The 15163-nt window shown below is 49.8% G+C and overlaps 1 protein-coding gene across 1 annotated transcript in view; it reads left to right on the forward strand.

The window, feature by feature from the left end:
- Podxl2 (podocalyxin like 2) overlaps positions 1 to 15163 on the forward strand; it is a 32087-nt gene that overhangs the window by 12110 nt on the left and 4814 nt on the right. Inside the window, exons 3-4 of the mRNA XM_032906126.1 lie at positions 11898 to 12703; positions 13102 to 13176. Of these exons, the coding sequence (XP_032762017.1) occupies positions 11898 to 12703; positions 13102 to 13176 (881 nt within the window). The remainder of the gene's footprint in view (positions 1 to 11897; positions 12704 to 13101; positions 13177 to 15163) is intronic.

Raw genomic sequence — 15163 nt, forward strand, 5'->3', positions numbered from 1 at the left:
CCCAGCTCTGAAAAAAAAGAAAAAAGAAGAAAAAGAAGAAAAAAAATCTCTATGTATACACACACATATATATTCTGAACATAAATTATATAACATATTCTATACAATATATTATAATATATTTTACTTATAGAAATATCAACTACACTTTTCAGGACCGGACAGATAGTTCAGTGGTTTAGAGCACTGGCCGCTCTTCAAAAGGACCCAGGTTTGATTGCCTGCACTTCTATGGTGGCTCACAACCAATCATCTATAATTCCCAGTTCCAGAGGATCCAACAGGCATGAAAGTGGTGCACATACATGTATGCAGGCAAACATTCATGCACACACAGTGAAAACAAATAAAATGTAGTTTTCATGTTGGACTTAAAGCATGGGGTAGTGAAGAGGAGGCCGGTTCTGCAGTTCCAACCCTGCCCACCTAGCAGCAACCTGGCATCAGTGAACAGTGCAAGGCCAAAGGATGAGGCCACGTCTCATCTAGGACATGGGGTCCTCACCTTGCAGGGAGGGATGTGTTCCCAGCACCCAGCACAGCATTTGGCAGTGGGAACTGCTCTGCAAATGCTTGCCCTGTTAGCACTGCCACATTGTTTCCTACTGAAGCAATCTTTTTTCTGACACTGTACAGTTTTTATATAGAAGAAAGAAAATATGTCTCTGTCACTTACACACAGAAACATTTTTATAGTCTGCCAATTGCTTTTCTTTAAGTTTTAAAGATTTTGTTTATTTGCGTGTGTGTGTGTATGTGTGTGTGTGTGTGCGTGTGTGTGTGTGTGTGTGTGCGTGCGTGCGTGCACACGCGTGCATGTGTGCATCCAGAAGAGGACAGCATATCCCTCGGAACTGGAGTTACAGGAGGCGGTGATCTGTCCGTTGAGTTCTGGAAGTCTAACCCGAATGGTCTGACAGAGCAGCCAGTGTTTTGAGCGCTTAGCCCTTGCTCCAGCCCCTTGAAAATGGTTTTAAATGTTTTTGCTGCTTTTTTGTTTAGAGAACTTTTTCCTCCCTGAGATATCCACTCCTCTATCCCGCTATTCTCCTTGCTTTTATACTTTTACATCTAGTTATTGTAATGTTGGTGGGATGTTGAAACCCATATTAGTGGCTTTTCTTTTGTTATTGTGACCAAACACCGGACGAGAAGCAACTTGAAGGAGGAAGGGTCTGTTCGGGCTCAGACTTAAAGGAGACACAGCCCACCACCTCGGGAAAGATGTGACGGCGGGCAGCTCCGAGTCTGGCACGCCTCACCCGCCTCTCGTAGAAACAGGAAATAGAGATCAGAAAAAAGTGTCTAAGCCCGCCCCAACAACCCTCTTCCTCCAGCTAGGCTCCAACTCTTAAAGATTTTACAACCTCCCCAAATAGTGCCATCAGCTGGGGACCAAGTGTTCACACAGGAGTTTACGGGACATTCTCATCTAAACCACCAGGGGGCCTCATCTCCTCCTCCTGGGTAGGTGACACTCATCCCAAAGGTTCAGTTCATTCCTAAAGGGGCCATCTGATGCTCTGTGCCTCTCTCTGGATCTTCCCACTGTGGAGAGGCCGGCAGGCAGTGGGTAGGAGAGCAGCAATGGTGCCTGGGACTGATTCCTGGGGTCACAGCAGAGTCTGAATCCAGGGTTGTATCTCCTCCCTGGGCTTCTCCAGGCCTCCTCATAAAGTCTCACCATCATCCATTGATATCCAGTCGTGTCATGATTTCTAGCTCTCAATGTGGCCCACTTGGTTTTGTCTTCTCGTCTTTGTCTCACTGAATGATGCTAATACTGTCCTTGCAAGGAAGGAAGGGAAGACAGAGGCAGGCAACCTCACTGCTGGCCTCTTAACTGTGTACTTGCTGGTGCCCTTCCCCTTCCCCTTTGTGTCTGCCTTTTTATACCACGTGACCTCATCTTTCTGGGCAAACACTCCTGGGTGAACCCCAGTTATATAGAATGTAGCTTATATTTCCAGCCCACCAGAAACTGGTCTCCATAGTACAGCCCCACTTCCTCTTCTGCCTGGCAGAGCTGAGTGGACGAGCTGCTCAGGGGCTCATCTGTGACGCTAGCACTGGCCCTAGAATCATATTCTAGCCTCACTGGCTCAAGCTTGCTCCTTCGGCCTCTACTTCTGATTCTTCCCATCCCATTGGCCACAAGAGCTCTTTTTCACCTTAGCTGCCCGGTTGCTAGGTGACCATTCTTCCCTACCCAGCTCAATAGGGGACAGTCATGCTGTCCCTGAGCAGATGCTGGTGGCTGTGGTGCTGCTAGTACCCTGTCCATAGTGAGTAGCCTGGCAAGTAACGGGGCCGGGTCATCTCACTCTCCGTGCCTGTGGTGGGTGAAGGCACCCACTTCCCAGTCCACCTGCGGGAAGTTGTGTCTCTGCGTGCCATGGGCAGCCCCTAAACACAGTTTCCTTGCAGTGCCTGTGGAGCATTACTGCAAGAGGAGTGAAGCAGGAAGAGAGGTGGAGTCCATGCTGGCAGTGGGTAGGTAGGCAGATATTCAGAAGACCCAAAGGGTACTGTGTCACTCACCACCATTGCTGGCTTCTGCTCTCGCATTGGAGGAGTCAGAGTCCTACACCCCACGTCTGAGGAATTGAGTCGTCTCAGAGCTGCTCTTTAGATCTAATGTACCCATGCCCTCAGCAAGCTCGAGGTGGAGTTAAAGCAAGACCAGCTCATTCCCAACAGCTAGAGATAAACGACAGCTGCTGTTTTATCCGGTTATAGCCGCTTTCTATGGTAGGATTGGAAGGTTCTGGAAGCCAGACCTCCACAGTAGAAAGGCCACATTTGGGAGACCTTTGGGTCTCATGGTCCTGTGGCAGGACTAAGCTGGAGAGAGGTATACCTGAGCTGCTCTGTGACATTTACCCCTGGATCATGACACTAAGCCATCCAGAAGGTGGAGCTCCGGCCCTAGTCACTCATTAAAGGCCTATCTTGGTACTATCATAACCACAATTAAACTCTCTCCCTCTCCTCATGTAGCCCACACTGCCAGAACTCACAATCCCCCTGCCTCGGCCTCCTAAATGCTGTGATTACAGGTGTACGACACTCACAGTTGGCTTCTGAACCATAAGTTTAAAAGTGAGTTTCAGAGGTGATATTCAGACCACAACACACCCCAAGATTGTCCCCTGTCAGCCTCTACCCACTTTCTTTTCTGTAAGACAGGATCTGCATTAGGCACTAAGGTTCCAGGGAAGAAGCGAATCAAAATTCTGCCAGAGAGGGTGTGGATGACCCCTGGACACCAGCAGGTCCTAGAATCCCCATGCACACAGACTCCAGCTTGTGTGGAAAGGAACTATGGGGGCTATGGAACAAGGAACAGGCTTGCAGCTCCAGCAGGAGACTCAAAGTGCCAGCTTGGGCTGTCTGGGCTTTCCCGTTCCATTTGTTCTACTGGCTTCAATCCAGGTAGACTGCCCCCAAAAAGTCATTGTCCCTTTCCTCAGTGACCCCCATAGGGAATGAACTCTGCATCCCAGGACCAGGAAAGGTTCAGGTTGGTTCAGATTGGGTCCTGAACCTCTTGCCTGCCCTATGACATAGCCAGAATTCTCTGACTGGTAAAGGCTAGGGTAAGCTACCCCTAACGTCAGTACATGGGGGTCCTTAACTCCAGGAAGAGGGAGGCATATTCCCAAAGGGGAATCACATTCACAGAAAGAGGGGTAGTGGAGGGGACCACGGATGGCAAAGCCTTGAGTAGGTACAAGATCCATAAGGGCTTTCACTCTGAGTGTCTCGTGGGTCGCAGGAGCAGAGCGGCCACTGTCACTGTTTTATAGCTAAGGAAACTGGGTCAGAGAGTTAAAAGTGGCTCTAAATTACCCAGAGAATAAGTGGCAAAGCTAAATCTCAAATCAGCCACCCTTCCCTAGATGGAATCATTCTTACTAGACTTCTTTAATTATGCCTGCCTGAAATGGAACTTGCAGAAACCAGACACTGAAGCAGCTGTCTGCTGGGACCTGGAGATAGTGTTGTACGCAAATCCTTGCTGAGCTGCTGCCGCTGCCGCTGCTGCTGCTGCTGCTGTGTGCGGTGTCCCTGCAGTTACTGTACCCATACGAGTCCGTTCACTGAGAGGGACAGGCCCTGAGGCAGAGCCAGCTGCCAAGCACTGAAGGAAACGCTTGCGCCCCAGCCCCAGGAATAAAGCTCTTTACTGCTTGTAGTAAATACTAGCATATAAATATTTTAAAATGCAAACAGAGGAAGAAAATAGAATTGGCCCACATTCTCATCGCCTAAACCTACTGGTCGTTTCTTGGTCTCTCTTCTAACTTTATTTCCCTTGTAGGAAATGGCTTTTTAAAAGGCTTTGGCGTTAAGCAGAGCTGTAGTACACACACCTCTCGGGGCTGATCATCAGCACCAACATCCTGTGCCAGCAAGGACTTCTGCAACTTCACGGCGAGGGCTGATGGTATCCCGGGTTGGGGCGGGGGCATGGGGCACTGGCTGCTACTTCAGTAGCACCCCGCCTTCCACTGCAGGGAGCCGGAGAGTGCCAGGCCTTGTTTTTGAGACAGGGTCTCACTCAGTACCCCAGGCTGACCTTGAACTCAGCAGTTCTCCTGCTTCAGCTTCCCAAGTGCTCTGCAGAGGTGAACCTCATAGCGCTGGACTCTTAAGCTGTCACTGTGTGAACAGAGCTCTGGTGGGTCTGAAAACATGGGTGACTGATTGTAGGGGGCTGGAATTCCAGGTTTAGAAGTTTTAAATTTTGTTATATTTTACTTATTTATTTTGTGTATGCGTATGCCTTTTTGTGTGTCTGTGTATGCGCACAGTTGGGTGTGTGTGGAGGTCAGGCAACGACGGCTTACCAGAGTCAGTTCTTTTCCTCCACCTTGAGGGTCCTGGGACTCAAACTCGGGTTTGGTGGCAGGTGCCTTCGCCCACTGAACCATCTAGCATCTAGCTGGCTGTAGTCTTTTTGTCTTTTCTGTGCTGGGGATAGAGCTTTGGACCCCCTGCGTGCTAGGCCAGCGCTCACCACTGGGAGATCCCGGTCTTACTTCTGTCTCTTTGAATGCTGTTGAGGTTGATCCTTAGAAAGTCGGTTTAGTTGACCGATGGTGTCTGTCCTTCTCCCCTATGTTCTATACAGATCTCTTTTGGCTTTGGGTCTTTCCACATTAACACTCGGGTGAATTGCTGACTGGCCGATGCACTAAAGGGACAATTTTCAGGGATTTGACATTAACCTGAAGGGACATTTAAAGTGATCTTTCAAGGTCTCTGGCCCTGATGCCTGTTTTAATTCCAGGCCTTGAACAGGGAGGTCAGTCCATTAATATTTCAGCTAATGCCAAACGTCTTCAGTGATAACACTCTGCCCTGGGGAGAGGGACGGAACAAGGTCTCTCAGCCGTAGTGTATGGAAGGAGGGACTTGGGCAAAGCTCAGCTGAAGCAGAGAGACAGCAGCACGATATATATAGCAAGCAAACACCAGCGCCATGGTGAGGTTAAAAGACAGAAATAGAAAGGGGTGGAGGAGCAAGCCATTTGAGGAGAGCAGGGTTCACACAGCATGTGCTGGCTGCCCTGAGTCCACAGGATCTCCCAGGAGCTGCCATGTGGAGCCTGCTCTTCTGCTCCAGGGAGCCCCCCACTGGTGCATCTCACACAAAGGCCAGAACTTACTCAGCAGGCATTGGAATCTGCTCTTTTAAACTGTGTTGGAGCCAGATGGTGGAGACACACACCTTTAATCCCAGCACTCAGGGCAGAGGCAGGCGAGTCTCTGAGTTTGAGACCGGCCTGGTCTGCAGCCAGAGCCACACAGAAAAATCCCGTCTCAAGAACAAAGAAACAAAGACAGACAAGACCCCACAGGGGTTCAAGGACAGGAGTATGAACGGAAGGTTAGGGATGAGAAGAAGCCTGGTTGTGTGGCCCCAGGATAGGCATGGTAAGTCTGGAAACGCTCAGAGAATATGTAAATTCCCCTTTCTCCCCTTGAAGGACCCTTCACATGGCTCTCTCACGATAAAAAGAGTCAGGATAAAAAAGATAAGAAGAGGGAGGCAGCAGGAGAGAGGCGTTCTCAAAAGAGGCCAGGAAAGTTCCAGAAGATAATGGCGGCCAGTTACCTGAGAGAGGGTGGGACTTCCAGCAGCCCATCGTTAGAGGCCCAGGTGGCTGGGACTGTCATCCTAGTGGTGACAGTCAGAGCTGTTCCTGCAGCCGCTGCTCTCTTTCATGAGGTGCACAAGGGATGTGCAGTGTGACCCCAGGAGGTTGCTGGGAAGGCAAAAGCAAGACATTCACCTCTTTTCCTGTTGCTATAATAATATGCCTGACAACAGGAACTTAAGGAGGGTTTACTGTGACCCACACTTTGAGGGTACAGTTCATCATGGTGGGGAGAGCATGGTGGCAGGAAGATGAGGCAGCTGGTCACACTGCCTGACAGGGAGAGGGGGGATGCTTCAGTCAGCCATCTCTTTCCCGTTTATTCTCTCCAGGACTCCGGAGCCCCTGGGATAGTTGGACTAAATTTAGGATGGGTCTTCCCTCCTCACTTAACGTAATCTAGAAACCCGCCCCAACCCCCAGACATGCCCAGAAGTTTATTTCCATGGTGATTTTAAATCAGGATAGCATCTAAGATTAGCTGCCCCAGACTCGCTCTCATTTCTTATTTTATGTCATAACAAAATCCCACCATGGAGGCTGGGTATAGGGTACATAGACTCCAGGCCATTTCTCGAGGGGAGGACTCCCGGAATTATTGCTCCTGCCTGTACGTCTAAAGCAGCCCCTCCTGTGACTCAGCCCAGCTTTACACTGTGGCTGTGGTCAGAGGTAGGGGTGCAGCGGGCAGGAAAACAGCAGCTGTCACTCCTCTTCCCGTGTGGATCCTGAGCTGAGTCTGGCTGTTGAACGAAAGGAAACTCCACAGAAGCCAGGCCTCCACAGTAATGACAAGCGTCACACTCAGAGGCCATGCTCTCACTCCTGGGCTCCCCATCCGAGAAGCAAGTTCCCAGACTGTGGGGTTTAGACATCCCGTTGTCTAGGACCTAGCGAAGAGTTAGATCCAAACTAAAGCCACAAGGTGGCGCTGTAACTTTACAGCATCTTTTCCAGCAGTTCCGGAAGTCAGGGAGTCTCTGTGCCACTTAAGAGACTGTTCAGGGCGATATCTGATCTTTCTGGGCCTGCCCTGTCTTGTGATTTAGCTTGCTCTTGTTGGGGTGGGTTAAGTCTGAGAGATCATTCACTTCTCTAAGTGACCCCTTCTCTGTGGATGACGTCTTAGGCACAGACTTCCTGGAAATAGCCCCTTGTCTTTTGGGCAGTCCAGTTGGTCAGCTGTGGCTGCACCTGGGTGCCATGGGTACTCTGATGCATCTTAACCTCAAGCAGGCTTTTGGAATTTGGTTTCACTAGGGAGGCTGCAGCAGGGACTACTGTAGTGACTTGAAGCCAGATGGACCAAGTCAGTCCTAGTCGGCCTGGGGCAGCTGCAGTTCACAGGCACAGTCTTAGAGGGTGACACATACTGTGCCCTCAGCTCTTCCTCTGACTGTCCTCCACAATTCTTTGTGTTTCTTGTTTGGCTGGTTCTCTGCAGTGCTAGTGATAGACAGAGAGCCCTGTGCATCTAGGCGGCCGTCTCTACCGTATCTCCCTCTTCTTTCCCGGATTCCTTCACACTTTGCCATGGCCACCCCCTCTTGATGGCTTGGGCACTTTACAAACCCAATTTCCATGCCAGTCTAAATCATCGAGATCTGCCAGAACCTCTACTACACCATAGAGATCTCATCCTACCATGGGGTTCTGCAAAGCCCTGCACCAATTCCCGGGGTCCCAGCTTGTCTTGGTTTACTCTCTACTACAGTGCTGAACACCACAGTCAAAGGCAGCCCGGGGAGGAAAGGGTTTACTGGGCTTATACACCACAGTCCATCCTTGAAGGAAGCCAGGGTAGGAAGCGTGGGAGAAGCCGCTTGCTGGCTCACTCGACCTGCTTTCTTACACAACCAGGGACCACCAGTCCAAGGGTGGCTACTGCTCACAGTGGGACTGGGCCTTCCCCCATCAATCATTAGTCAAGGAAATGCCCCACAGACATGGCCACAGGGTAGTCTGACGTATCCTGAAGACTCAATTTGTGTCAAGTTGATGGAGACCGGCCAGCGCACTGCTGAATCAGCATCTTAGCTCTTCTATGACCACAGTGCCATTTGGCCCTCGAATGCCATCAAACACCTCTTAGTGACTGACTCTCTCAGTGATGTCTGTGCTTCCCTATTGTCTTCCAGTGTCCAGTATCCATAGAAACCTTGGCCAGTGATATCCAAGTGTCTACCAGAGACTGGTCTCCCTCACGTTGCTTCAAGTCATGCAGCATGTGTCTGGAGGGATGGGTAGTGGTGTTACGTCACTCAGTCTCTCTGCTTCCACACACTCAGATTTATCCCGTGCCCCTCCTCCCACACCTCACAAGCAGGTCTTAACTTCCTAAGAGTCCTCACTGAATTCAGAGGCAGCACACTCCCTGTTTACCAAAGCTTCCTGTACCAGCCATTGGCAAGGCCCAGCCTGCACGTTTACTCTAGATTTTCCTTTTCTCTGTATTAGAGGTTGGACCAGACGGCTGTCCCTTTCTCTCCTCTTTACTGTCTGATTCTGTCCACAGGTTCTCCTCTGTCTCTGTTGGTGTCTCTGTCTATCTGTCTGTCTGCCTGCCTGCCTGCCTGTCTGTCTGTGTCTTTGTTATGTCTCCTCCCCATGTGTACAGAACAGCAGCCAGTACCCTTCCCCCTTCGTGCCAAATCCGAGGCTAGTACAGAGGACAGTGTCTGCGTCGTCCTCCCACTGCGTCCTTGCCTTAGGCAGGACAGCCGTTGCTGGGCAGATGGCTTAGGAGTTCTGTCTTAACATAGCACAGGCCACTCCATTACCACAGGCTGCCCAGGATTCCATCTCATTCAAGCTACTGTCAGGGACTACGATATATTCTCTAGTCCATTATCTGTTTGGGTGTCCGACCCCGTTCACCATATTATCCCATGAAACACAGAGGAAGACATTCGCCCCGCGACCCCTTGTGGGGACATTCCACTCTCTGGGAGCAGCCTCAGCTTCTATATTTCCACACCCATAGCAGAGACAATGCCACTGTCCTCCCTCAAATTCATCTTTGGTTCATTTGTGTCCCTCTTCCTGTGGGAGCTGACAGATCAGAGAAATGTATCCACCCAAGTCCAGTTGAATTTAATTGGGTAACTTACAGGCACATGGGAAACTTCATATATATACAACCTGACTTGTACGCTTTCTGTCAGGTTAGTCACTCCAGTGAGCTCTTGTGACTGCAGGATTTAATGTTGTGCTTCCTAGGCACTGTTACACCCTTATTCTACTCCCCAGGGTTGACGTGCCCCCATACCCAGCCCACTTCACTTATGGTCTCTACGTTACATTTTAGTTTTTAATAGATCTAGCGGTTGTAAGTTCTTGCTTATATTGAACTTTAAAGACAGGGCCTTGCTGTATAGTTTAGGATGGCCTCAAGCTAATGGCCACCCTGCCTCATAGGCATATGCCACAACACATGGCTGACTGTTTTAAAGAATATATTTATTTGTTTATTCTCAAGGCCCAGGCTAGCCTTGAACTTGCTAACTAGCTGAGGATAACCTTGTGCTCTGGATCCCCCGACCTCCAACTGCACAGTACTGGCGTTTCAGGCACACCCACCATGCCTGACTGTAGAGTTTTCTTCCTTCATGTTCATGTTTGAGGGGTAGCTTTCACTTGGGTCTCTGGAAATCCGGTGAGACATTCTTGTTTAACGCCGTCCTCCAGGCAAGCTGTTCACTCGCCCCTGTTCTCAGGGCTGGTCTTCCCAAGGTCTTGTGAGTCTTCATGGTTCTTTTGTACTCTACAAAGGTAAAACTAGACTGCTTGTTTCAGGGATGCCGTGGGTTTCCTCCATGGATGTATGGTCCCTATTCCCTGGATGTCATCTCTGCCTCCTTGTATGGGGAGGTAGCTACTGTCTCTACAGGCTGTGTGCTGTGCAGAGGTGGAGGAGGACCTTAAAGGACCAAGGCTCCACACCCCAAAACGCACATAAGGAAAGCACAGGACGTTCTAGCTGCTCCTTCTGGCTAACCAGGTTTCCACTGTTGCTAAGATCGCTCAGGTCTTGAGTCTCACCTTCTTTGTTGCTGTTTTGTTTTTTCAGACAGCATCTCATTCTGCAGCCTAAGCTGGAACTTACTATGTGGCCCAGGCTGGCCTCCAATTCATGGCAGTCCTGCCTGCCTCATGCTGGGATTACAGTATAAGTATTTATATGAAATTATTCTTCTGGTATCTCTCTAGAGTCCTACTTTATTTTTACCAACTGCTTCCTGTATAGTGGTACCACCTCTATTCTGACATTTATTGTCATGAAATTATTCTTGTGTTTCTTGATTTCCAGTGTCTCTTAATTTGTTTTTTCTTTTCTAGAAGACACCTTTAAATAACTATCTGAGAATTCATAGATAGCAAAACTTTTAGGTCCTTGTATGCATAAAATATCTTAGTTTTGCAACTATAATTGAATGATAGTTTAGTTGGGTATAAAGTTCCAACTTACTGGTCTGAGAACACAGCTCAGTGGTAGAGCAGTTGTTTATTATGTGTGAAGCCTGGCGTTCCTTCCTTCACCCCCATCCGAGAGAGAGAGAGAGAGACAGACAGACAGACAGAATGAGAGAGAATATATGTTTATATGTGAGCATGTGGGTTTATATGCATATGTGTGCATGTGAAGGCCAGATGTTGTCACTGGCTGTCTTCCGAACCATTCTCATTGTTATTTGCTTTTTCTCTTTTGAGGTGGGGTCTCTGATCACTGATGTGGCTAGGCCAGATGGCCACTGAGCACTAGGACTCAATCTGTCTCTGCCTGCTCAGTCCTGGGATTTCTGATGTATATCATCAAATCTGGCCTTTAAAAACAATTACTTTTCTAAGTATATATGTATGTGTGTCACATGTGTGCAGTACCCACAGAGGCCAGAAGAGGGTGATGGATTTTTCTGGAACTTGAATTGATGTGGTTGTTGGGAACTGAACTGCTGTATTCTGGAAGAGCAACCAGGGCTCTTAATTTTCAAGCTGTCTCTTTAGCCTCACATCTGTCTTTATGTAGGTGCTAGAAATTCAAACACAGGTCCTGTGGTCGAGTGGCAAGCTTCCTGCTTCCTCTCTGCTTCCTGACCCCCAAAGACATAAACAAGTTGTTGGTTCCAGCTCCTGTTACCATGGAGACCCTCCCTGCAATGTCCCCCTTGCTGTGGTGGTCTGTATCCCCTTAAACTGTGAGTTAAAACAAATATTTCAGTTTCTTCTGGTCAAGTTCTTGGTTGCAGCAACGAGAAAAGTAACTAATACTTTATTGTAACCCATCTTCTTCAGTCTTGTTTTGTTTTGGAGATTTTATTTATATTTATTTTTATTTTATATGAATGAGCATTTTGCCTGCACACGTCTATGCACCATGTGCATGTAGTACCCTTGATGGCCAGAAGAGGGTGTGGAGCCTCTGAAACTGGTGGTGAGCCGCTATGTGATCTGGGAATGGAACCGGTTACTCTTAACACCAGGCCACCTACCCAGCCCCTAAATTTCCATTTTTTTTTATTGCCATAAGGGCAAACGTGAGTGGCCAGCTAGCTCCTTGTATCCTTGTGGGCTGGCTTCATCCTCCCTGGTTTACTTCCCATCCATGTGGCGCTCTCAATCCTTCCATCCCAGTGGAGCACTACTTTTCTTTCATACTCACTATAGATTCAGTAAGGGTCACCCCACCCATGGCTGACAAAACCTGTCAGTTAGTTCTCCATCTCTCCCTAGACTACGTCTTCCCAGACCTGACTGAGAAGGTGGCTTCCATGGAAGACCCAGGGCAGGCTCCAGACCTGCCAAACCTCCCCTCCATCCTGCCCAAGATGGATCTCGCTGAGCCTCCCTGGCATATGCCTCTGGAAGAGGAGGAAGAGGAAGAGGAAGAGGAGGAAGAAGAGGAGGAAGAGGAAAGGGAGGAAGAGGAGAGGGAGAAGGAAGAAGCAGAGGAGGAGGAGGAGGAAGAAGAGCTGCTCCCTGTGAGCGGGTCCCCAGGAGCCACCACACAGGCCCATGCCCCTTCACCTAGCACCAGCAGCACCAGCAGCCAGAGTCCTGGGGCCACCAGACACAGGCAGGAGGATTCTGGGGACCAGGCCACATCAGGCATAGAGGTGGAGAGCAGTGTGAAACCCACCTTGTCAGTGCCCTCAGTCACCCCAAGTACAGTGGCCCTGGGGGTTCAGAACTACAGCCAGGAATCTGGGGGCACTGAGTGGCCAACGGGGGGGCTGGGGGTACAGTCTGAGGTTCCCCAGGGAGCTGGTGAGGAGGCCACAGTGGGAGCAGCTGACTATGATGGCCAGCAGGGGGCACTGCCATCTACTTCACTCCCACAAACAGTGCCTCCAAGTGGGACTGAGGTCCCCAGTGAGGGTCCCCTTTACCCCAGAACCCCAGACTCTTTCCCACCTGGACCCCAAGACACAGAGTCAACCCCTTCCTCTGCTACCTGGGGACAAGAAGGTCTCAGTGAGCAGCCGCTGGAGGGTCAGACAGCTGAAGCTCACTCACTAACACCGTGGGACTCTACTCAGGTAAGACAGAGGTGCATACTGCCCATGGTGTTTGAATACCTGCTGTCCCCTGGGTCCTCAGAGTGTCAGCAGCAGTGTGGTGTGATGGGGGCTTACCACACTTTTCCCACCCTAGCTGTCAACACCCATGTGCCCGAGTCATTGTTCATACACTCAGGCTGCAGGAGGAAGGGTCTTCACAAGTGCGCAGGGCCAAGGCAAAGCCTCTGGATGAGCCAAGTCTCTCTTTTGTGACACTGTTTAGATTTATGCACGCAGGGTGGGGACCCTGACAGCAGCTCAGGAGGATGTGGTTGCCCTCAGCTTCCCAGACCTCAGGCTCTCCCCTCCTCCGGCTCTCTAGAGGTCTCTCCTGAGGCCTGTGTGCTCTGCTTCCCCCCACCCCCATCCCCACACAGGTGATCTGCAAGGATTGGAGCAACCTGGCCGGGAAGAGCTACGTCATCCTGAACATGACAGAGAACATAGACTGTGTGAGTGCTGAGCTGGCCCATGTGGAAAGGTCAAATGGGCAGAGGGAGGTGCCACAGTGGGTTCCTTGCCAAAGAGAGGTCAGTCCAGCCCAGGGCTGAAGTAGCACCTACCACTTAGGGAAAACCAAAATGAGGTCTTTCCTCCTTACTTTCTGTAGTTTTCTATTTTGTTTTTTTCTTTTTACCCCAGGCTGACCTCACACATAATAAGTAGCCAAGGATGATTTTGAACTCCTGAACCTCCTGCCTCCACCTCCCCAGTCCTGGGATCTTGGGGCCTGGTTTTATCAGGGTCTCATGCACGCCAGGGAAGCACTTTACCAACTGAGCTGCCTCCCCAGCTCCCTCTTATTTCCATTCAAAGGAAGCCTTTTGTTCTGTGAGCTGCCTGCTACTCTCTGATGGGACTGAGACCTATTGTTTTTGTCTTTAGGGTTTTGTTGAGAAAGGATTTTGCTATATTGGCTAGGATGGCTTGGTTTCTAGGTTCAATCAAACCTCCCTCACCCACCTTCCAAGTACTGGGAGTACAGTCAAGCACCATTGTTTCCCAACATCTTATTTTAAAGAGTTGTTTTTATGCTGGAGTGTGGTGACACGTGCCTGCCATCCAAACATGGTGGCAGCTGACATGGGAATTGGGGTTCAGAGCCAGGTTGGGTTACAGATGCTATTCCACACCGGATGTCCCCCATCCTCCTTGCTTTTTTTTATCTTGTCTTAAAGTTTTTAGAAGCCACACCTGTTAGTGTTTGTTCATAGCTCTCTAAAGAAACATCAGAAGTCTAATGGGAAAGTTGTGTGTGTGTGTGCACCAGCACACACATGCATCACACACACACACACACACACACACACACTCGGAGCCTTGTAAGCTCAGGTGCTAGGCCGTCAATCACAAGAAGGCCACGTCTGAACCGATGGCTGCTTGCACCTCCATGTGATGGAGATGGCGTCCTCATCTTATTCTGTGGCTGTGATAAAACATTCTGACAGACAGCAACTTGAGGAAGAACAGCCATTTGGCTTACACTTCCAGGTCATGGTCTGTCACTGGGGGAAGGCAGGACATGATGTATAGCAGAACCCATGAACGAACACGGCCTGCTGGCCTGCCCTCAGCCTCACACTTAGCTTTTTTATACAGACTGGGAAAGGTGCAGGACACAGCAGGAGGGCCTGCTGTGTAATTAATAAGACAATCCCTCACAGGCCCGCCTGTAGACCAACTCTCTCTAGGCATTCCCTCAGCTGAGGCCCTCGGTTATGTCAAGTTGACAGTTAAGGCTAGCCCATGACTGTGGCTGCTGGGCTTGTAGCTGGCTGGACTGCTTCATTTGGAAGTCCCTATTGTCAGTGACATTAGGTCCTTCCTCCTGGGGTGGCTAGACTGTTCTAGAAGTGTGGAGAGTTGTTGCTTGTGTTCTGGAAGCCAAGGCAGGGCAGAGGTTGGGCGTCTCCATTTACTTCATGTGCTTGCATGGACACTGGGACTCATTAACTCTGGGGTGCAGGACTCATAAGCCCTGCACAGTTGTGCTGGACATCTTCATGGTCCCAGGCACCCTGTTTCACTCCTGAAAACGTGAACTCCCAGGGCTAGGGTGTGGCTCTGTGGTGCTGCTCAGCACAGTCAAGATCCTGGGTTCATTCCCAGCCTGAGGTTTTGGGAGTAGAAGATAAAACAGAAAAGAGATGTTCTGTCTTCTCCAGGCAGAGACAGTTTGCTGTTGGTGTCTCCATTCCCAAGCACTATGTGTAGACTTCATGGCTCTCATCCTGTAGTCCATTGTCCCCTTTCTGACCTATGTTGGAAGAGAATGGGACAATGTGCTTTGAAGGTGGTGGGCCACACAGAGCCCTCGTCTTCAGAAAAAAAAAATAGGGAGGAATGTGGCCACTGCCCTCAGAGACGGCTTTACAAGATGCAGGTACACTTTTAAACTTTGCACTTGACATCGATCGGAACAGTGGTGCAGGCTAGCCA

The sequence above is a fragment of the Rattus rattus genome, chromosome 6, assembly GCF_011064425.1.
Source record: "Rattus rattus isolate New Zealand chromosome 6, Rrattus_CSIRO_v1, whole genome shotgun sequence".
Classification (NCBI taxonomy): domain Eukaryota; kingdom Metazoa; phylum Chordata; class Mammalia; order Rodentia; family Muridae; genus Rattus; species Rattus rattus.